General features: G+C 37.3%; 3 protein-coding genes across 4 annotated transcripts; 2 read left to right on the forward strand and 1 right to left on the reverse strand.

Annotated features, from left to right (window-relative positions):
* Window positions 1-46: 46 nt before the first annotated feature.
* On the forward strand, window positions 47-1820 carry LOC103945173 (50S ribosomal protein L7/L12). 2 transcript variants are annotated; one of them, XM_009355711.2, is made up of 2 exons: window positions 47-179; window positions 770-1820. In XM_009355711.2, the coding sequence occupies exon 2, from the start codon at window positions 879-881 to the stop codon at window positions 1524-1526; it is 648 nt and encodes a 215-aa protein (XP_009353986.2). In that variant the 5' UTR covers window positions 47-179; window positions 770-878; the 3' UTR covers window positions 1527-1820. The 2 variants fall into 2 exon arrangements, with proteins under 2 accessions (XP_009353986.2, XP_009353984.2); XM_009355709.3 differs by having other exon boundaries at window positions 62-184.
* Window positions 1821-10018: 8198 nt separating this feature from the next.
* LOC125472573 lies at window positions 10019-10393 on the forward strand. Its single transcript, XM_048574217.1, has one exon. It carries the CDS (start codon window positions 10019-10021, stop codon window positions 10391-10393), a length of 375 nt encoding a protein of 124 aa, XP_048430174.1.
* Window positions 10394-11771: 1378 nt separating this feature from the next.
* On the reverse strand, window positions 11772-23052 carry LOC103932431 (protein CHROMATIN REMODELING 4). The gene is given in 13 exon segments (XM_009342035.3): window positions 11772-12734; window positions 12737-13952; window positions 14063-14681; window positions 15062-15141; window positions 15513-15627; window positions 15820-15968; window positions 16441-19311; window positions 19441-19548; window positions 19781-20590; window positions 20709-20810; window positions 21636-21869; window positions 22027-22139; window positions 22724-23052. Coding segments are annotated over 11 exon segments (7080 nt in total). The 5' UTR covers window positions 21855-21869; window positions 22027-22139; window positions 22724-23052; the 3' UTR covers window positions 11772-11943.
* Window positions 23053-23142: the final 90 nt, after the last annotated feature.

Below are 23142 nucleotides of genomic sequence, written 5' to 3' on the forward strand. Positions count from 1 at the left end.
ACGTGTTCACAAATTGGGTCGGGTCCTTCGTTCAGGTTTAAAACCGTGTTTAAATGGGGTTTTCCTATTTTCTTTTTTCTTTTTTCTTTTCCATTTAAAAATCATAAAACAAAACCCTTCTCGCTCAGTCGCTCAGTCTCTCTAGGGTTCTACCTCCAGCTTCAACAAGCTCAGAACTTGTAAGGTCTTCTCTCTCTATGATCGATTTTGGTACTTGTGAATCAGAAATGTTGTATTTTTGTTTGCCTAATTGAATTTCCATCGAGCTCCGAAATTGGGCTCGTCTTTGTTTATTAGTTTTATTGACCTTCTGTTTGGTTGCTGAGAAAATGGGATCAGAAAACATCAAACTTAATGATTTCTTGCTTCCTGTCTGTTCTGCTTTTGATTGTTGAAGACAAAGTCTGAATCTTGTGATTAAACATACCTGGAAAACACAAAACCGATCTCGGAATCCAAATGATTGAATTCAGGGATTCGAATTTCTACCCTGCTCTCAGAAACCGAGCATTTCCCCTCCCTACCCCCTTTTTAGTTTTTTTGTTGAATCTTAATGTGAAGATGTTGAAGACAAAAAATTTGGATATCATTACCTCCCAATGGTAGAAATTTACAACGAGTCGGTGGAGATGAATTTTTTCAATTAGGAGATGATGTGCAAGTATAGGAATGATAGTTCTTGTTTGTTTCCATAAGTGTATTGATGCAAGCCTTTTTGTTTTGTTAGCTTTAACGTACCTAGACTAACCTTAACAATTGTATCCGACAGGTTTTGTGTAGATTCCGGATCCAGATAAGCGATTGTGAGAATTGAAATGGGTTTGTCATAGGTTGATTTCCATTGTTAGAGAACCTACTCGTGTGCAAACCTTGAAAAGATGAGTTTGATCTTGAGATTACGGAATCATTTGCCTAATGGGCTTTGCAGAAGACCACTTATTTCATCCCTTGGAGGACTGAATACTGGTAGCTTAAATGGGTTTTGTCGGAACTTTGGTCAACCTGCAAGGCGAGAAGAGGAAGAGGAGGAAGAAGTGGAGATTGACCAAAGGAGACTCCCTGCTGATTATGATCCAGCAACATTTGATCCCACAGAGCATCGTAGTCCTCCAACTGATCGGGTTTTTAGGCTCGTAGATGAAATATCGTCACTCACACTAGTTGAAGTTGCTGAGCTGGGCTCCATTTTGATGAGAAAAAAGGGAATGACGGAACCACCAGTTGTGGGAGTTATGAAGCCGGGAGCTGCTGGATTAGGATTGGCAATGAAGGGGCCGTCATCGGCAGCTAAGGAGGAGAAGAAACCAGAAAAGACTGTATTTGAATTGAAATTGGAGTCATTTGAGGCAGCCTCTAAAATAAAACTGATCAAGGAGGTAAGGAGCTTCACCGACTTAGGACTCAAGGAAGCAAAGGATTTAGTGGAGAAGGCGCCATCGGTGCTAAAGACAGGAGTGTCAAAGGAAGAAGGAGAGCAACTGGTAGAGAAGCTGAAAGCTCTTGGCGCAAAAGTTTCCCTTGAATGAAATAAAAAGACGATCCAGATGTACTCCTCTTCGAGATATTGCGAGATTAGTCAATGTTTCCTTGGGAATACCAGGTGATCAGCTTTTCAGAGTTTTATCAATCCTTATGAATCACATCTCAGATTTCCTCCAACTGTTTTATGTTCAGAAATTTGCTCACGATTGATTTCTTTACTGTATTGATATCTATTCTGGTAAAGCTGAGATTTTGATTAAGAATGGTCCGCAGACGAAGGCCGATTTCCATAATTCTTGGACCTTTGTTTAGTTTCTTCATTATTAATATTTCTATTAGCATGGTGCCTGCCATTCATAGCGTTTATAATGGCGGGAAATTATTTCCCTTCTGTTTTTTTCTTAATGCGCTCCTCGCTCAATCCTCCTTTGATTTGTTCAATTCAACAACTAGATAAAAAGAGATGAGTGCATTGGAAGAAAAGTAGAGTGCGGAAATCACTTCCCTCAACTCCTGATAGCGCTTAGTCACGTGTTTTGAACATGGATGGTGCTGGTTTGCTACACATTGCCAAGCTGAAATCAGCAACCGTTTGCACTTCTAAGCTTCTAATGCTTGATTTATGTTAATGCTTAGAGGTTGAAAACTAATTTATTGACCGAAAAGAAGATAATTAGAAATCCAAATTATTAAATGGAATTAAGATATACACAAGAAAATGATGAACTCGGCTGATTAGTACAACTTGGAATTTGGATTAACTGAAGAAATTGTAAATCTGTCTTTGACAAGGGGGAGATAATCACCCATACAGAATAGCTGTAGCTAAAAAGAGAAGAACTGGGACAAATACCAACAATGTTTCTGTCTTCATGATCAAGGTCGGATCACTCCCTGTTCTCCGAAAGAATTAACGTTGTTTGAGTCCTTCCATTTGGATTTCACCCTTGCTGCGGAGTACGTTGCTTCATCTCCAGATTATTAACCTGTGAAATAATAGATTTGCTTTACATTATTATCTTATGATTCTGGAAAATAGAAATCAAAGAAAAGTCTGCACTACGAACTGATGTTGGTATACAATTAAACTATGATGGAATATAGGCCAAGGACGGTTGGTTTTGAAACGTTTGCGACCAGGCAGCAAATCCCTTGTAAGTTGTAACTCACCTTTGGTGGACAGGAGCTAATGCTTCACTAGTCACTACTGATGAGAAGGGTGTTTTGAATGCAAATGTTTAATAGTTAAATGTTGTAAAGAGAGAATCGGTGAAGATTGAACTTGCACTAAAGTGCATATGCATTATTGTTTTTCGTCACTGCGGTAAACCAAAAGATGATTTTGGTAGTCTCCTATATTAGTAAGTAGTAACTATATCTTCATTCACCTCACATATAAACTATACAAAAATTGTTGAGAGCGTATGAGATATTTCAGATCTTTTAGCTGTTAAATTTTAATTTTTATATTTAAAACAATCTAGCAATTAAAACACTTAAAATATCTCATAACTGTAAACTTTAATATAATATGTTTATTATTATTTTTTTTTGTTAGACGATAGATTTATTAGATTAGATGTTATATGAAGGAGTCGACATAGTTCAAACACACACCATGGTGCAAGAGCAACACTTCTCTCCATCACTGTGGTAGAGGGTCACCTGCTACTATGTTAACTATCTTATGTTTACTTATTGGAACGAGTAAATCTAAACCTTTCCCGAAATTTCTTTTTTATAGAATTAAGAACTCAAATTAAATTATTTAGCTAATTTTCCCATCGTTGTCTATTCTCCACATTTCGCCTAAATTTACTCCAAATATAATTACATGCATAAAATGTGAATGCCTTGAGAGCAATTTGATCATTATCTTTCTAATTATTAAGGGTTCAATTCACTTGGAGTAGTAGGTCAACCCTTCTACAAACATCCGTGCAACTATGCAATGCATATTCATTGATCATTATATTACTCCAATTCCGTTCAATGAATTTGGTTGAATATGATCTTCAAACACAAGGCATTGTTCATGATATCAAATTATTAATCCCAATTAATCAAAGGAAAACTCATGACTCATCACCCCTGTTTTACATTGTATTTCCTTGGCTACCTTGAACATGGTGCTATTAATTAACTACCTACATGACTCATCTCATTGTCCCCAAAACCATACAAAGTTATATATGGTTAAACATCGTCACTTGATAAAACTAGTCCACATGCTATAAGTGACGAAAGGTTTGGTATCGATATTATATTAAATAAAATAAATTCAAACCAAATGGTGAACAAGCAGTAGGAAAAGAGAAGTTGGATTAATGTAAAACCGCATGATGAGTCATGAGTTTTCCTTTGATTAATTGGGATTAACATCATGATCAATGCATTGTGTTTGAAGATCATATTCAAGCAAATTCATTGAATTGAAGTCATATAATACCATGATCAATGAATATGCATTGCACAGTTGCATGGATGTTTGCAGAAGGTTTAACCTACTTCCAAGTGAATTGAACCCTAAATCATTCCAAGTGAATTGAACCCTAAATCATTAACTAATAGTTTTCAGTCAATTAGGGAGAGGGGTTGGGGTTCGATTGTTTTGTTTTCACTTTTCAAGGTGCGACTCAAACCAAGACATGTGCATTTGAGTAGCAGCATAGGTTTCAAAGTTTTCCACCGGCATCCAATTATATTGAAGAACTTAACCGTTAATTAGGATGATTATCTTTCATAAACATGGTTTACAAACCCTAGAAATGAAATAACCCATTAACTAATATGTCTACTGGTCTAGTGCCTAGCAAGATAGATGGCGATGTTCATGTACTGTTTCCTAAAGTAAGATTGTTTAGGTTGAGAATATATATCTGTCGCCACTCACATATATATATATACTATTCTGCCTCTATGTTTTGCTGCTGGGTCTCATCAGTCTTGACCGTTTGATTAATGCATTTTCTATGGGTTTGAAACCTAATACCATGGTCTAGCTAGCCTCACGCATGGTATTGCCTATTGATAGTGTTATTATGTCGAAAAATTCTTTGGTACTTTGGAGTGTATTCATACTTTAACTGTCAGATTTTATTTAAAGGATGATGTTATGTACGTAGTTGTTTTTATTTCTCACATTTTTTTTTTAATTTCTAATAATTAGATCGAATGAATTAAAGAAAATCAATAAATAAAAATTAACAAGGGCGTTTAGAATATAAAAATAAATGTGTAAATAGCATTACAGTGGTTTAAAATATAAAAATTAAGATCTAACGATTAAAATACTTTAGAATATCCGATACTCTGGACCACCGAAATAATGTCCCTATTATACCATGCTTTTCAGCAACTATCACATTTTAACCAATATGTTTTTGTTTGCATTGTATTTATTAACTTAATTAAAGTGATATAAAACAAATATTCTGTACGGCGAACTGCTCTATTAGGCAACATGGTTGTGCAAACTATCAACTTATATACAAAACTGATATCATTATCTTACCTAAAACTTTACTTTAAAAATAAAATGCTGCATTAACCTTAAGGAAATTCAAAATTTTTGAATACATCGATATTTTTTACATTAAAAAGAGTGAGAGTTCTGCTAAGCTGCACAATGGACAACTTAATTTTGATATCCACAATGAGCAACCTAATTTGTTTCTTACATTATTTGAATTTCTCCTGGAAGCAGTTGATGGATTGCAAAAATCTATATCGGGAAGGGTCAGTATGGCATGCACGATGCACCTATATACCCTCTCATTAAGGGTCAATATATATTACCCTACACAATAGTGGTCGGTTGGCTTGGAATGTGAATCTTTGAAATTTTCCACATAGTTTATATAACTAGTAAACTCCCATTTGAATTTGGTACTACCAAATATTATTACCCTACACAATAGTGGTCGGTTGGCTTGGAATGTGAATCTTTTAAATTTTCCACATAGTTTATATAACTAGTATACTCCCATTTGAATTTGGTACTACCAAATATTATTACCCTACACAATAGTGGTCGGTTGGCTTGGAATGTGAATCTTTGAAATTTTCCACATAGTTTATATAACTAGTATACTCCCATTTGAATTTGGTACTACCAAATATATATATATATATATGTGTGTGTGTGCATGCGCGCGCGCGCAGCTGACCTACCCCAAGGCATGTGGAGAAGATTTCAATATATGGCCACATAAACTTTGTGAAGCCCTAGACATGTATAGTCCACTCGAAAAAATCCTTAGTAATAGCATATGACGCTTCATCGTAATGACGAAAACCAATAATACATATGCATTTTGGTACGAGTTTAATTTTTACAGATCTTTCTCTATCCTAAAATTTAATAATTTAACCTACTAATGTTATCATTTGTTGAAAGGTAAAAAATTCAAAGGAATTGCTGTAAAAGTTAACAAAACAAGAATTTCAGCCGTTGGTAGGTTATTCTACAATACCGACGAGTACGGCCTAGACTTTTATTTCATTGATTGGCGCTTAAGTTTATATATTGTGTTTATAGTATTTCTATGATCAATTAAAATACAGATATATCGTCGATAAGTAGTATATTTTTGTAGCATTTGTTGATATTACAAACTTAAATTTGTTGATAATTAATCTGCAAATGATACTTAACTATTACGCAAAATAACTATATATATACAAATTTGTAAGCCATATTTGAGAATGTAAATGTCAAGAATACAAAATTTCGAGTGCACAAAACCCTAATAAATTTTCCTTAGGACTTGACCTACAAACCCGTTGCACAATTCACTGCTCTTGCAGTACGATTCTCATTGATCTCAGAATCTTATTAGGTTAAGAAATGCTCACGACACCACAATGCCCGGGTATTAAGGTCCATAACAGAGGTCAGAAAGTACACTTAGATTTGATGCTACACAAATCTTACTGTGCCATAGTGGCCAAGTGATCAGAGTTCCCTTTCAGATCTCAGAGAAAGGCAGGGAAATAGGGTTTAAGCAGAAACGATGCGTTAAAAAAAGAGAATATGATTCTTTACCTTCTCTTCCATCTTATTTTCTTCTTTTTCTCATATATTGTTTTTTATTTTATTATCTTTATAAAAAAATTAATATAAAATATTAACGTGATTTAATCGTGATCGTTTAAATAAAAAAGAATGGAATGAAAGAGAGACTAAAAAAAAAGAGAATCCTTCTTTTAAAAAAAAAAAAAAAAAAAAAAAAATAACGTACCCATAAAGGGAGGGCCATGTGCGGCTTCGCATGCTCTTCGACTTTTTCCTCTTTCTTTTTCTGTATAAACCGATGGCTGATCAGGGTCACCACGTGATCGACGACGCCCTAGCTCTTCTCTGTCTCTGTCTCTCTGTCTCTGTCTCTCTGGTCACCCATCGTCTTTGGTTTTAGTCTTTACACAGATGCACATTGACTTGCATGCCCGCTGACATGTGGATCTTGGTGTCTACCCAAAACCTAAATTAAACACCCATCTTCTTTGGACTTAGTCTTTACACACATGCGCATTGACTTGCATGCCCGCTGACATGTGGATTTCGGTGTGTACCCAAAACTAAAAACTAAACACACTTGTATATGACACGGATTTTTGGATTTTTGTGTCATCAACTTTCAACTTTGTAGTAATATTTGAAGAGAGAGATATAAGTTTAACATTAATTAGGCAATATAATTTTCCATAAACAAAGTTAAAATCAGAGAATCTAATGAATTGGTAACGTATTCTTTTCCATTATTCAATGGATTTTTGGATTTTTGTGTCATCAACTTTCAACTTTGTAGTAATATTTGAAGAGAGAGAGATATAAGTTTAACATTAATTAGGCAATATAATTTGGCATAAACAAAGGTAAAATCAGAGAATCTAATGAATTGGTAACATGTTCTTTTCCATTATTCAATAACAAGAGGCCAAAAAAGAGAGAAGAGAATGATGAGAGGTCGCTCATGAGATGAGAACCACGAGAGGAAAAATTCACATGCACGAATTGCATACAACATCTGTTGCTAAATGTGTATTTTACATACACATCAATAAGTTATTATGTATTTTTTTTTTCTGGCTTTCTTCCGATGGGATTGTAATTAACTATTGAAAGCATATATAACAATTTGTTCCACAAAGCCGATAAAGATAGTACTTATGTGTAAAATCAAACAGTTACAATTCTGATAATTATAAATTATTTTTTCTACTAAATTAAGGTAAATAGTCAAAATAGTCCTTAAGATTTGCATAACACATCACTTTGGTCCCTGAGATTGTCCACCATCCATCATTTTGGTCTTTCCGTTAAAATCTCCGTTAAGTGTACCGAAGCTCTTGACCGAAAGTTTGGGCAATTTTCAAAGCTTCGTAACTCAATCGTTTATTAATCAAATTCAACCTATAATATATCAAAATGAACATAGGAAAGTGTAGAACAAGATTATACCTAATTGGAAGCCCAATGGTTGCCAATGGCCGGAAAATAGCCTCAAAGTTGACTGGTTCGCGGGAAAACTCGCTAGAAACTATGTCAACTTTAAACGTTCATAACTTCTTCAATACTCACCGAAATCAAGTGATTCAAAAACAAAAATCATACTTCTCAACGAGAAAAAGAGAATGGTACCTTTCTCGACGGCTAAATATCCATGGTTTGGACGGAAAACGGCTCGAAAGTGGCTAACTCGAAAATAGTTAGCCACTTTCGAACCGTTTTTCCGGCCAATATACGGTGAATTAGCCATCAAAAATATGTACCATTCTCTTCATCTCGTCGAGTAGTATGAGTTTCATTTTTAAATCACTCGATTTCGTTGAGTATTGAAGAAGTTATGAACGTTTAAATACCTAATTTCCGGCGAATTTTCCAGTTTTCCCGCATACCAATCACCTTTGAGGCTATTTTCCGACCATCTCTGGCAACCATTGGGCTTCCAAATAGGTATAATTTTGTTTTACACTTTTCTATCTTCATTTTGATATGTTATGGGTCGAATTTGGTTAAAAAACGATTGAGTTACGAAGTTTTGAAAATTGCCAAACTTTCGGCCAAGAGCTCTGGGACACTTAACGGAGTTTTTAAGCAGAATGATCAAAATGATGGATGATGGACAATTTCAGAAACCATTTCTATTGATTTTTAATCTCAGTGATCAAAGTATAAAATTACATATTCAGATCATTGATCGTTGACAGTTTAGTTGATAGGTGTGGGACATATGCAAAGAATATTATACCAACCGGGTGGCCACTTGGGTCTTTTCAGTCAAATTATTTCTCTGCTCTCTGACAAGATTAGATTGGGATGCCACTGCCTTACTGCGTCACTTCCTGCACTTGCTTTAATCATTTTTCTCTTAATCATTGTGGTTAGTGATCTAATTAACTTAACCTTGCTTTTACGCTCAAAGAAATTTCTGATTCGTTCCACCATCTTATTCAATGAATCATTAGAATTCATTTTCAACAGAATTTTTATGCATTCACAAGTTCTGTCGTTCTCATCGCTGCCTAAACCCTCAGTTTCAACATAGGGACAGTAGTTTCAAAATATAGTTAACACACATTCTCTACAACACATTTTATATAAGCACGTTGTAGTCATTAGATTGTCGAGTTTACTATCTTTCACGAGAATAAACATTACTCTATATAAATAAATTTATAATCAATAGATTTAGACATTCTCTCAATTTAACTGTATTTTTGTTAAATGAATCTGACACCGAATATACACCAACGAACTCTCCATTTATACTAAAAAAAATGTTTACACTAATTCCTTATTTGAATTCATAAATATAGAAATTTAGGAGTTTTATTTCGAAGTTTAACTAGTTTGGTATTGCTGTGTTTTGAAAAAAACTGCTTCTGCTATGCTGTGAGAATAAGCTCATTTTTTCTATTTCACGTTTTCAGTTTTTTTTCATCCAAAACTGTAAACATAAGTTGTTTTTAAGTACTTACCAAACACATTTTTGAACTCAGCTTTTTTTATACCCACTTTTTATAAAAGCACGTCAGTACCAAATCAGTACTAAATTCCATGTAGATAAGTATCATTCATAATTTTTATGAATGAGAGTTTAAAAATAACAAATTTCGTATTTAAATTTCATTCTTTTTTAAATTAACAAAATAAAAAAATTCATAAATTTTAAAATAAGAATTTAATTGTGATTTAGACAGTGTGCTCGAGAAATAATGTTTGAAACCAAATTAAAAAGGTTCACATTGGCTTTCTGTCATGTGGATGATACATTTTTTATTCATTGAGAAGTACAAACAAAAGCATTCAAAATTTGGCATTGCATGCAACTTTTAATCTTAATTTATCTTATTTTTTTTTTCACTTTTAAAGGTGAGAAAACACCTCCCTCCCTCACCCCTCCACTTCCTATATATACACATTCCACACTCACTTCCATCGCCAGACCATTTGCTGTAATCATTTTCAATTCACTCACTCCAAATCTCTCCGGAAAAAAAAAACTAGAGAAGTTACCTATATATTTCCACGATGTGGCTTATTTCTTGGCCGAAGACCACTTGCCCCACCAAGACCGGTGGTCCTGAAGGTGTCACCACCACCACAACCGCCGCCAATAGGTGTATGAATGGTTTATCATCCCACTGCACTTGTCTAACCAAACTGGTGAGGAAGCTAATTAGGAAACATAGGAGAAGGGTAAGGGCTGCAGCTAGCAGGCAAAGTTCATTGCAGTCCCACTATGATCCACTGAGCTATTCTCTCAACTTTGATGCCAGTGGGTGTGGGAACTTGTTGGATGACCAAGATTACTTCAAGTTCTGTGCATTTTCCTCCAGGTTTGTGGCCAACCCGTCAGGAAACTCAGCTTCTACTCCCAGGCCAGACACCACCATTCCTCGCTAGAAAAGAAAAGGAAAAAAAAAAAAATATATATATATATATATATATATTATGTTCAGCTTGTTTTCCTCAGCAAACTCCCAGGCTAGACACCACCACTCCTCACTAGAAAAGAAAAGGAAAAAAAAAATAAATAAATATATATATATATATATTATGTTGAGCTTGTAATCTTTCATTAGGATGCAATGGGTATTTTGTATAGTGGTAGTCTGGTAGAGGTTGGCATCTGAGATTTCTAGAGAGAGAGAGAGAGAGAGAGAGAGAGAGAGAGAGAGTGAGAGGTTGATATGATGGGGGAAGCAAGTTAAGCTAATACATTTTTGTACCAGTGGTTAATTATTGTGCTGACTAATAGATAATAGTTTGACGATCAATTTTCTTCTTCATAATTTTTTATGACTTTTTATTCAAAATGATTTGAAATTAATAAAAATGATCTTTATCTACCATTAATTATTTTGATCATTTCGTTAAAAATACTTTTAATTATTGTCAAATTATTTTGATCTATTGTTTATTAAACTGAAGGAATTTTGTCATTTTGATCTATATGTAACAAAAATTTTCGTGAAATGATTAAAATGATTGATGATATACAAACTTAAAATCACTTCTATCGATTTTAAATTTTAAAAATTAAAATGATGAATTATCCCATTCTTGGGATCATTTTTGGCTAAAAAAAAAACTTTTTCTTCCTTCTTTTTGTGTTCGTTCTATATTTTTATTTGTTTTTAGATATATTTGTTATTTTTATGATATATCGCTGATGTTAGAATATCATTTTACAAGGACAAAAGACAGCAAGGTTCCAAATTAAAATTTTATCCTGGGACATGAAAATCTTTACCCCAAAAACAAAAATGAGACGACAAAATATGCAGAAATAACTTACTGTCCACAATTAGTCATGATAAAGAAAGGAAAATGGTAACCGTACATTATTTTTCTCCTCATATTCTGTGATTTTCGTTTAATTTATTTTTTTGAATGATCATAAATTCCGTGGTTTTCGTTTAGTTTATTTCTTTGGATGACCATAAATAAAGAAGTGTGTAAGAGACTCTGCTTTAACTTCTACTTGGACCAAATTTCATCTGCATCAACCTTAATCACTTAAAACAACCAAATCTTTAACCATCAAAACAAACTTACACAAAACCAGTTGAGATTTGGTTGCTCAACGCAGAACTCCTCTTTCAACTGTAAACAAATCAACAGTTCACAAGACCGCCACACGGAAACGGCCACCAGAAAATTCTAAGTCCCAAACCAGCCATTTTTTCAGCAAAACCAACCGGTTCAGCGCCGCTGATCAGACCTCATTGATGAGACCACAAGGAGGAAGAAAGCTTCCATGGATACACACATGGAAAAATGAGAAGGAAACAACACTATACTTTCATTCTCTTACATAAGCTTTACACAATATATCCTAACAACCCTAGTTTATCATGCACTACACGAAACCTACAAAAATTCAATCACGTCGGAGCCATGAACAACACAAAAGAATAGTTGTGTTCTAATCTTCGCTCCGCGTATTACACCTAAGATTCCTGATCACTCACGGGATGATCCGAGACAGTGCCCTCAGAAGAAATTTCCTCTACATCGGGTCGTTCTGTCCTAGGGGGATCCGACTGTGTCTTGCTGGAATCCCCGCTGACAGTATCAAATGTTCTAACAGGCGATCCCTGCTTAGCCATCGTTCTTACCATAGCAGTTGCGGTTTGCGAGTCCAAGAGTTCTACTTGGTCAACGGAGTTTGGCAATGAGGGCTTTGCGTCACGGAAGCTTGTGCTTGCCATGCCAGAAGCTGCTGACAAATGTGGACCTGGCGCAACGCAGGATGCTACCAACTGAAGCACTTCAGGGGAAGGCGACAATCCCATGGTTGTTTTCTTCTGCTGATTCAGATGTGGCGCTGAGGATGATGGGTTTACCATACTCAGAGGCGCACTTAGGCCAGACTCAATCCGTGAAAGGCCTGAAGTTGCAGCCATTGCTTGTGAAAGCAATGGAAATGATGGGGCCATAGGAATGGAGCTTGAAGCATTGTCGCCAGCGTGCCTGCTATGAAAGTCCCGGCCTCTTCCAGCAATGTCTAGTTTAACCCGCTTAAATAGACGTGATTTCTGCTTTCTTTTCTTCTTTAGACTTCGCCTTGGATCCTTTGGTAGCGAAGGAGGTGGACCAGGAATCACAAATGGAGGAATACTTCGCTTCTCCTCCCCATATAACAACCGGACAGATTGAGCTATTGCGGACACTGTGGGTGGCAGGTCAGGTACTGGAGGTTTAGCAGGAACACTTACAGCTTCCCGTAGCCAATGGGGAGCGTGCCCTTTGAAGAACTACTTCCAGCAACATCTTCTCCCTTTAAAATCCCACTCTTAAGATTAGGCAGCAATCCTGAACTGGAGGGTTCACCTCTTCCCAAATTATTATTCGTATCACGTAAAGCATTCAGTGACCTATCGAGCACACAAGGCAACTTGCCGTACCTATGAGCACCCTGTTCATCTTCCTTCTTCTGTACATCATAGTTGCTAGCGGAATTCAAGCCTAATGAACCCAAGCAACTGGTACCAAAAGAAGTGACAACAAATGGCTGCTCAGCAGGAACACTGGAAGACGTACCTGCTCTGTTAGAAGCTCCGGCTGCAGAATCTTCAGAAAAATTAGTCCTGAATTTATCATGAAACCAAGATGGAATAGGGGGATATTGCTCATTCTGCAAACCGAGTCTATCAGATGATTCAAAATGCGGAAAGCCCGATGAAGGATCAGTAAAACCCAGCTTTATATCTGTCAAATGGGATTGAAATTTTGGCGGTGTAACAAGTCTACTTCCATGCAGTGCCCGTGCCATCATCCCATCCGATATGCTTGGAAACTGTGACGATTTGGCAGTCTTTTTTATTGACTTTGACCCAGCAAAAGCTGACCCATCTAAAATCTTGAGTTGCTCCTCCTCCCACCTAGCTGACAGATCTTCTGAAGTTTTAAACTTCGAGAACTTCAACCTCGGGTCTCTCAGCATTGCATCCCAGTTGCCCCTTCCATGCCTACGAACACCAATCCATAGAAAATCAAGTTCATCTTCCGTCCACAGATCTGCCTTAAATTTCTTTTTGAATAAGTTGCTCGATCCAGGACCAGTCCTCATCATTATGTTTTCGAGCACCTTCCGGTGGTTATCAGGAAAAGATGGAAAATTAGTTGGCATATGTCCCAAACCCAAGGAGGGAGGCACATCTCTATCTTGCTGATTATATCTGGGTGCATCTGGCGGAAATTTTAAATTCGGAAACAATGACATTGTTGGAAGTTCTTGCAAGGAACCACTTGCAGATTCGAGTCTGCTACCCAATGACAAGTTAGGTAAGAAGTCTAGATGTGGACTCAGCATGTTCTTTGCTCCAAGTGGGAATCTTGGTAGCAATTTCTCATCAAATGGTAAGTTAGGCAATGCCATCTTTTCATGGAAATCAGAAAAGGAAGCACCGGAACTTTCCGGACAATCATGACTGCTTCCTTGACCAGGCGGAGGATACTGCAAACAGACCAAGCATAGTGATCATGTATCAAAAAAAATTTCACCCACAGATATATATATATATATGTAGAGAGGGAGGGAGAGAGAGAGAGAGAGAGAGTTTTTACCGGCCTAAATGGAAAACCACCATTTGGGATGTTATTCAACTTATTCTTGAGACGTGATACTTCAGCTGGTGCATCTGATAGTTTCATGTCATCACCATTTACTTCTGTCTCATTCACAGTCCCAGACCGAGGATCCAGACTAAATGGAAACTCTGGCCGAGCTCCTTTTTGTCTACCGTTTGACCTTGAAAATTTCTTATTTGATGATCCTATTTGACTAGCATTGGGAGCACAGAGTCCCAGAACAGGTAATAAATTATTTGAGAGCAGTGAGCTTGTTCCCGGAACCTGGTGGCTGGGAAGGAAAATATCAGGTGACATGTAGTCAAGAGAATTAACAGAAAGATCAAGGTGACTGCTTTTATGCTTCGATAGCCGGCCCAATCGTAAAGGAGAATCAGTCTTGGCCTTAGGGGGATCTAACTTATCGTCCTCCAAGTCAATTACAGAAGGCCTCTCTCTGAGAAACTGAACTAATTCAGTCGCTTGATCCCCATCTTTGGCAGTGTTGGTAGGACCCTGAGGAAGTGACTCAACAGGTAGTCCCTCACTAGGTTGAGGTTCTTCAACTGCATTCCTCTGAGCAAGTCGTTCTTTTTGTCTAGCTCGGAGCTTAGCACTGTAGAGTAAAAATATAAGTACTTAACGACATCCACAATCAAAAATTTAGACAATGCATAAAAAATTATCACTATTATACACGAACCATTTATTCAGGACTTCCGACCAAATCTAAATGCCTACAACTCATAAATTTGTTACTGCCTAAATATCTGAAATATTTAAATACTCCAAAATCCACCAAATTATTTATAGAGATTAAGTTCAAATTTGATAATCCATATATTAAGGCTCCAGTTCTAAAATCAATTAAACTAAAATCAGAAAATGTGAGAGGTACACACGTATATCCCTTTTACAAAACACAACTAGGTATGTCGCAAAAATGCTGAACTAAAGCAATTACAGTATAACTACTTGAAGGAAATGTGAACTTACAACTTTTCTTTTAGAGCTCGTCCAGCAGGTGTGTACTCCCTCTCTGGCTCTGGTTCGGGCTCATGCTCATCGTCAGCACCCTGCTTACATGCAACCAATTAGATTACCGCCGATAAGCAACTTAACCAAACTAATTATGCAGTAACTTCCTGCCCAGATAGTCCAGGAGCCTAAGGAAAAAAAAATTATCTGCACTATATATGAATTCATGCAAGTCAAAAGACAAGTTAGAAGCGAAAGGCCTGAAACAAGTTCAGCCAATCTACAACCACATAGAATTCAGTTATAGAAGGAGTTCAGTAATTTTCAGGAAAGTCTATCTGCAGTTGAAAAAGAAAACGAAAGTTTTTCTTAGCGACAATTTCAGCAGCACTGTGAAAGTGCAGATACAAAAGAAAGGTAGACTAGAAAAAGCAACATGCTTCATTCAATCATATGTCAACTGAAGTACCTCACTCAATGTTTCAGTTGGGTGTGCAGCGTATGCTTCTCTGTACGAAACCGCTTTCCGCTGGCGCTTCCCACGACCAAGAGCTGCTTCCTCCTCACTTTGGTATTTCTCCCACCTACAAACCCATCAAAATACAAAGAAGTCCTTAATAAATCAAGAAAATGGGAGACGGAAAGCAAAAGGTACACAGGAAAACCTCATCAGAACACTAATGTTTGAATGTAGATAATATGAATTAGCAGATTAGAAGAGCAGCGGTAATAACACATGGAACACTAAACATGGGTGAAGTAGAAGAATTTGTTACCTAAGGCGCAAAAGTCTGTCCCATTCATTTTCTTCAGTAACCATGTTATCCTCTTTCCTTTCAGTATTTTGTACACTGGTATCATCACTTGCACCTGGAGGTGATTCAGCTCCCTGTTCTTCAGCTGGTTCCTCATTCCATTCGGTGGCCTGATTAAAATTTTAGTTAGAAACTTTATGAGATGAATGAATAAAAGCAGCATAAAGTAGGATAACAAAATCAATATGCATGGAACAAAAGATGAAAAGAATGATTGCTTTCTTTTACAACTATGAGAAGCATCAAACCAAAATAGGGTCTCCAAAAAAGGTTCAACCGAACACATAGCAAATTGAGAGAAACGAAAAAATTTCCCGGACTAGAGTGATCACATCCAATCTAATCAATAACAAAACTGACACAAAAACTAGTCAACTAATTATTACTGACCCGATGAAGGAAGGAAAAATGGACAAATAATATCAATCTGGGTCAAAAAATTGTAGTTTTAGTTTTAATCCGAAAGTGAGCGAGAGGGAGGCTTATCAGTCATGCTTTCAAGTGGCATCAGATATAAAATCACCATAAAGACTTCTAATCGGGAAAAAAAAAACTCAATGCATTAGATAAGTTTAATAGCACCTTTACTGAGCCAAGCATGTCATTTTCCATTTCTCCTTCAGCAATATCAGTTGAACTAGACTGAAGGTCTGAACGGTCAAGCAACTTTGAAATTGCACTTTCATCCCATACAATCTTGTTGCTGCTATCTGTGCATTTATCCGTATAAACGTCTCCCAAGCCACCAGTCCGCTTCCTATGCTTATGTTCTACATCTGCCACTGCCTCATCTTTGTTACTGTTATTTTCATCGGTATCTTTTCCATCAGTGCTAGGAGAATCATTAAAAAGCTCCTCTGTTCCCCATTTTATAATATCCTCCACTTCTTTTTGGGATCCAGACTTATTCACAAAAAGCTGATCAAGCATAAGTTTCTTTTTTGCAAGCTGCAAGATGCGCTCTTCAACACTAGCACGAACTACAAGCCGATATACCAGAAGTCGTTTTGACTGTCCAATTCGATGTGCTCGGTTCATAGCTTGAATATCAGCATGCGGGTTGAAATCAGAATCATAGATAATGACAGTGTCAGCTGTTGCCAAATTGATACCAAGGCCGCAGGAGCGTGTTGATAACAAAAAGACAAATCGGCTTTGATCTTGGTTAAAACGCGCAATTGCAGATTGGCGATCAGTCACTGAAACTGAGCCATCTACTCTCTCATATGTTTTAGGTCCAAATTCTGCGGCCAAATAATCCTCGAGGATATCTAGCAGCTTGGTCATCTGTGAAAAGATGAGGACTCTGTGACCCTCTTTATGCAGAATCTTAAGCATAGAATGCAACAGAGTCAACTTGGCCGAAGCTTTTATCCGCATTTCATGAAGGAACTCTGCAGACCCAGAGTCAGGCTCAGTGCCTGGTATAAGATACGGATGATTGCAGACTTTCCTTAACTGCATTACAATGTTCAGCATGGATTGTTGTGCCACCCCTTTTCCAATATTCCGCAATATCTGATAATTCTTTGTCAGCATTGCACGGTAGTATTCAGCTTGGATAGAGGACAGCTCAACAGGAACCATCCGTTCAGTCTTGGGGGGGATATTTTGCATAGCATCCTTTTTAAGCCTCCGAAGCATATGTGGAGCAACAAGTTTTTTCAATTCATCCACTTTTTCCGCAGTTGTAAGATCATTAAACCTTTCCTCAAATGCAGAAAGGGAAGGGAATGATGCCGGCTGCAAGAAGTTAAGCAAGTTATACATTTCACCAATGTTGTTCTGAAGAGGGGTACCAGTCAACAGTACGCGATGCTGGAAAGACAAGGAGTTGAGCAAGCTGAAAAGCTTACTTCCTGAATTTTTCAAACGATGGCCTTCATCAACTATGAGAACTTCCCAAGGAACCCCGCGGAGATGTGAGGAATCAGCAAGAACCATTTCATACGTAGTTAAAAGGACATTAAATTTATACGCAGATGTTTTCTTATTCAACGAATTTGGATCACTAGCATGCCATTCATGCTGGCGAATTATGGTTCGTGCTTTAGCACACCCATGATATTCCACAACATTCAATTCAGGAGCCCATAATGCAAACTCAGCAAGCCAATTAGGCATTGTGGAAAGTGGAACCAAGACTAAACAAGGCAGAGTGGCTTTGAACTCAACGTATAATGATGAAATAAAAGCACAAGCTGACACAGTTTTACCAAGCCCCATCTCATCCGCTAGTATTACATTCTTGGATTTATGCCAGCATTTACGCAACCAATTGAGTGCTTCAAGCTGATGAGGAAACAATATACCCTTCAGTTCCTTAGGCTGCTCTGTCAGAGTAACTATTTCACTTTGCTGACAACTAACCTTCCCCTTTGACGAATCATCCTTAGAAGCATTGTTTTCCAGTGTTTGGCGCTCAAACTGATTAAATTGATCGATCAGATTCTGAGAATTTTTAATGATAGGCTCGTCCAATCTTTCCCAAGTGCATTCGACGTACGGGAGACCAGTCCACTTTATCAGAGCTTCGCCTGAACCATTTTCAACACCACGTAGACCAATCACCCGCTGTGGTTGCTTCCACCGTTCCTCACAGATATTTATAACAGCTGTTCCATACTTAGCCTTGTAATTTTCTAATTTTCTCTTGGCCAAGACTTTTAGCTCAGATTCAGAGATCCAACTATTATGAATATGAGACTTACCCACCCACTTAACTAAAAATTCAAACGATACAGTCCCATCACTTCCACCTGCAAGATCAGCCAGTGAGGGCCCCTGAATTTTGGTTTGAGGGCTGCTACTGAGTCCAGTTTCTGTATCTGCATCTTTTTTGTCTTCGGTGTCAAGGGACACATGCATTTCAATTTCACGAACCTCATCATTATCAGGACTTTTCAGACTAACTTCGGTATTCTCCGCAGTCACTATTTTTTCAGGGGTTTTTACTGAATCATCTGCAGCTACAGCAGATTCCTCTTGATCTCTACAAATTCTGTTAGCAGGAATCGAATCCTTAGCACCCATCCTCGACACATCCATGGAACTAGCTTTTTTACCTTCTTTGTTCACAGATCTTCTGTACACATGTATTTTGTCCACTATAACATTATCCTTTGTGCTTTCATCCCCATCAGCACCGTTGATAACATTTTCGCAACCCTCCACGAGATTATCATCCTTCATGCTTTCATCCCCATCAGCACCACTGACAACATTTTCACAACTCTCGGTAAGATTTTCATCCCCATCACCACCATTGACAATTTTGTCAGCAGCTCCGACATCCATGTCGTTATCACAAACAGAATTTCCATCTGCTAGTCTGTTTTGAGTCTCAGAAACTTGCAAATCATCAGGACACAGGTCAGGAGCAGCTGTCACACATATCTGACAAGAAGAGTTGGCATTGTCACCCTGAACTCGACATCCCAAAACCCGATCAACCTGTGACATGGGCATACAAGAAACAAATTAATCTGTATAGCAACGTCAAGTAACCAAAACAAGAGCATATTTTCTATATATCCACATCCAGTAATAAAAACATTCTGACACTCTAGAAAACTCATTTACCTGCAGAGGTTGAGCAGTAAAACTATCTCTACAAATTGGTGTTTCAACTACATGACCTCCAGCTTTATCTGCATTATGTGATGAGTCGTTTGCTCCCTCAGGAAGCTCCTGAAACAAATCAATGATATTTACTACGTATAAATAAACATAACTAAGGACTTATCCTGATAACACCAGCCTATGGACATCAAGAACTTGAAATTATTTGATGGAAATAACAGTGATAACAGTATAAAAACCAGCATGATTTGGAAAACTATTAAGAAGTCATCAAAAGCCTATTGATGGTTCCTACATATGAACATGGGTCCAATATAAAATCAAAAAAATTTAATGATACCTCATCTTTGCTTTTAATATCTGACTTCTTGGTTCCAATTTCTTCTCTTGGCAAAGACGCAGAAACCCCATGGTTAATAGATTTATGCTTACGAGGAGCTTTACCAACCCTCAGTTTTGCAGTATTTGCCTTAGATCCAGATTGTTCAGAAATACTAACAGACTTCCCCTTATCGTTCCTGCGCTTCTTTTTACTCTTATCATTATTTCCCTTGTGTTTTCTCTTTTTAGCCTTGTCAGTTGCAGCACTGATCGCAAGAACAATGGTCTTGCGTGGAGATCCATCAGTACAAGACATATCAGGCTTCACATCAGGAGAGGCAGATACCTCAGGAGCTTCTTCCTTCTGCTCTGACGCTATAACTTTAGAATGAGATGAAACTTCTTTAGCAGGAGAGCTCGACTTTCTGTCTGTGGGATCCTCTTCTGGGACAATGCTGGATCTCTTTTCATCATCAACATTCACACAAGATGAAATACCGTCTGCAGAACCACCAACTGTTGAATGAGTCGGGTTGGTGCTACATATATCTATCTGTGAGTTCTTCAATAAGGATTTGACTCCATGGGTTAAAACAGCTTTTCCTTTGCTTGAGGATCTTTTCTTTGCAACAATAGAGTTTCCAAAAATATGTGTTACTTTCTCCCTGTCAGATGACTTCATTCCAGTTTTGGACTTCGTAGTGACAAGTTTTGTTCTTGCTCGTTTTGAAATGGTATCCGTCAAAAAGTTTCTGGGTTCAAGCAGATTCCTTTTCTGATCACTTTTCTGACAGCAAGTTGGACATTGCCACTTCCCATTGGGAATGCGCTTCACACAATGAATATAACAATTAAAGATTTTACAAGAAAGGGAAAAACCATAATTGCAATAAAAAAAAGGGGATCATGAAAAACAAGCTATCGTACTACCGTCAAAATATATCTACCTTAAGAGGTGGATTAAGACACTGGAGATGATAGGTTCGGGGACAGCTATCACAACATAACAAGTTACCGCCAAGGTCACAGACCACGCACTCATAGAAATACTGGATGAGAGAAAATTAGATTAGACAAAAAGTTGCATGAAATCAGAGACCTAAAAAAAACTAATATTACAGAGTAGGGATAAAACATAAGTATCTACTTATCGCTCAAAGCTAACATCGGACTGCTAACGAGCAAAATATTATGTTCCATGCAGATACGATAAACTGCAGTACAAATGCTGTTACTGTATCTGACAATATGTTGTGCCAACAAACTCAAAAGGAATACTAAACCCAAAAAAATATGAGCCCATTCTTATGTTCTTCTAACCGTTCAGCAGACCAGGAACTCAAAGTTCAGCAACTAAAGTGAACTTGTCAGTTGCCTATTCTAAAATAAAAGTTCCCATTTCCATCAGAATTTAACTTTGACTCTTGAGTCCATCAAATCTCATATGATTATCATCAACATACCATCTACCCAGGAATCAATTTAACTGTCTATACCTATCTCTAGTTTTCAATTGAACAGACTCGAGTATATTGAAATTTTAAGCCACTATTCCACTTAAAAGCTTCGTGTGTGGAACAAGTACAGCGTTTCGAATCAAATGTTTGAAGATCCTATCACAAAGAACTTAAGTAGGCTGCAGAATAACTTTTGTATGAAGAACTAGAAACCACAGGTTGAAAATGTTTGAATCAAAACATCAGCACCAACATCGCAAACAAAGCACATACTAGAGTGACTGAAGAATAATATAAAATGAACAAAATTGAAAACAAATTCCACCCAATGATAAAATTATTCCAATGATGTTTTTCTTCAGGAACTTTTCAGATTAAAGAAATCAGTTGAGTAATTTCAATTATGCAAAAACTAACCCCGTCATTTCCTTTCTTCTTGGATTGAAACCGCTCAGAAATTAATTCATTTTTCAGCTTGCGCTTAGATGAAGAAGTCTTCCCTGGAGATTCTGAGGCCACTGAAGCGTCTTCTTTGCCATTAGATTGATCAGGTGCATGAGGAAGCTTTCTACGTTTTCGTTTCAAGACCCAATTCCTGTTTATCATTTTACTAGGCGACGAACTGTCTTCCTTCATCTTTTAGACCTGGGTCTTACATACATAGTCAAGAGTGAGAGCAAGCACGTCAGGAACCATGAATTAGTCAACACATCAGAGGTTCTACATGCAAAAACGTCACAAAACTTATTTAATTAGGTGTTTGAAGCAAACACAAAACTATCGAGGATAATGGATGCAAGTGACCTACCAGAATAATAGTTAGATTTGGTAGGGCTAAGCAAATTGGAATTCCTAAAAATGAAATCTTTATCAGCTACCACGGTCCACAGTGACGGCTCTCAAATAACTCAACCTCAGCACCTGGTACAAAAGCATAAGTCACTTGAATATGATATTGGATTAACAGTTATAAGGTACATTGCCGAACACCAACTCCGTAGCAGAATGAGATAACAAGATAATCTTAACACGCCGAGAAAACTAGCATATATACTGCAACATTACTGCAAAACCAACACACTACAGACCTGACAATCGAACAATTTAACCATCTTTTCCAATCTACCACTTTCAAATGCCCAATGCAATCTACCAAAACAATGATAAAATTAACAATCCAATCAGCAAAAACTTAAACATGCAAACACATTCAGCTGCAGCTAAACACAAAACCCCATTTCAACACCTACTAATAATTTATTACACAATCTAGATTCTACAAAAACCAAGATTCCACTAAACAAGAACACCCCACCATTTTCCACTGCAATCAAAGCTCAAATTACACAATCTTTCGATAATCAAACAAAACCCACATCAAACCACCAAAAAAACACACATGGGCAAGTTTCAACTCACATAAATTCAAAAAACCCAGAACAAACAAACAAAAAATGAGCAAAAACAGAGAAATAAAGACTGCCCAGGTAAATTAAGAAGCTTACCAATCAAGTAATGGATCAAAAACCCAAGAAACAGAGCAGCAGCATGAGGCAGCTGAATTGGGAGGCTGGGGAGGTGGGGGGGAAGAAGAGGCTTAGGGCACGGAAGGCAGGCTGTGGGGAGATACGAGGAGGAGAGAGAAAGCGAATGGGTGACAAAGGAAATAAATAGGGAGAGAGGAAAGAGAGAGTTTTTGGTTTTTCCAATCTTACTCATTTATCCTTTTTTAAATATTTTTTTCTAGAGAGAGAAAGCATACAAATACGGATTCGCCAGGGTCATAGGAACGGGGTTACAATCTGACATGGCAGGAGAGAGATAGAGAGAGAGAAGTGGGTACTTTCTCTCTCCTCTTCTCACCTTGTTCTTGCTTTTTGGTTTTGTGATGTTGTTGTTGTAGTAGCTTATTTGATGTAGTTGA

The sequence above is a fragment of a genome, unplaced genomic scaffold (assembly GCF_019419815.1).
Source record: "Pyrus x bretschneideri cultivar Hongxiangsu unplaced genomic scaffold, Pyrus_bretschneideri_v1 Contig7, whole genome shotgun sequence".
Lineage (NCBI taxonomy): Eukaryota > Viridiplantae > Streptophyta > Magnoliopsida > Rosales > Rosaceae > Pyrus > Pyrus x bretschneideri.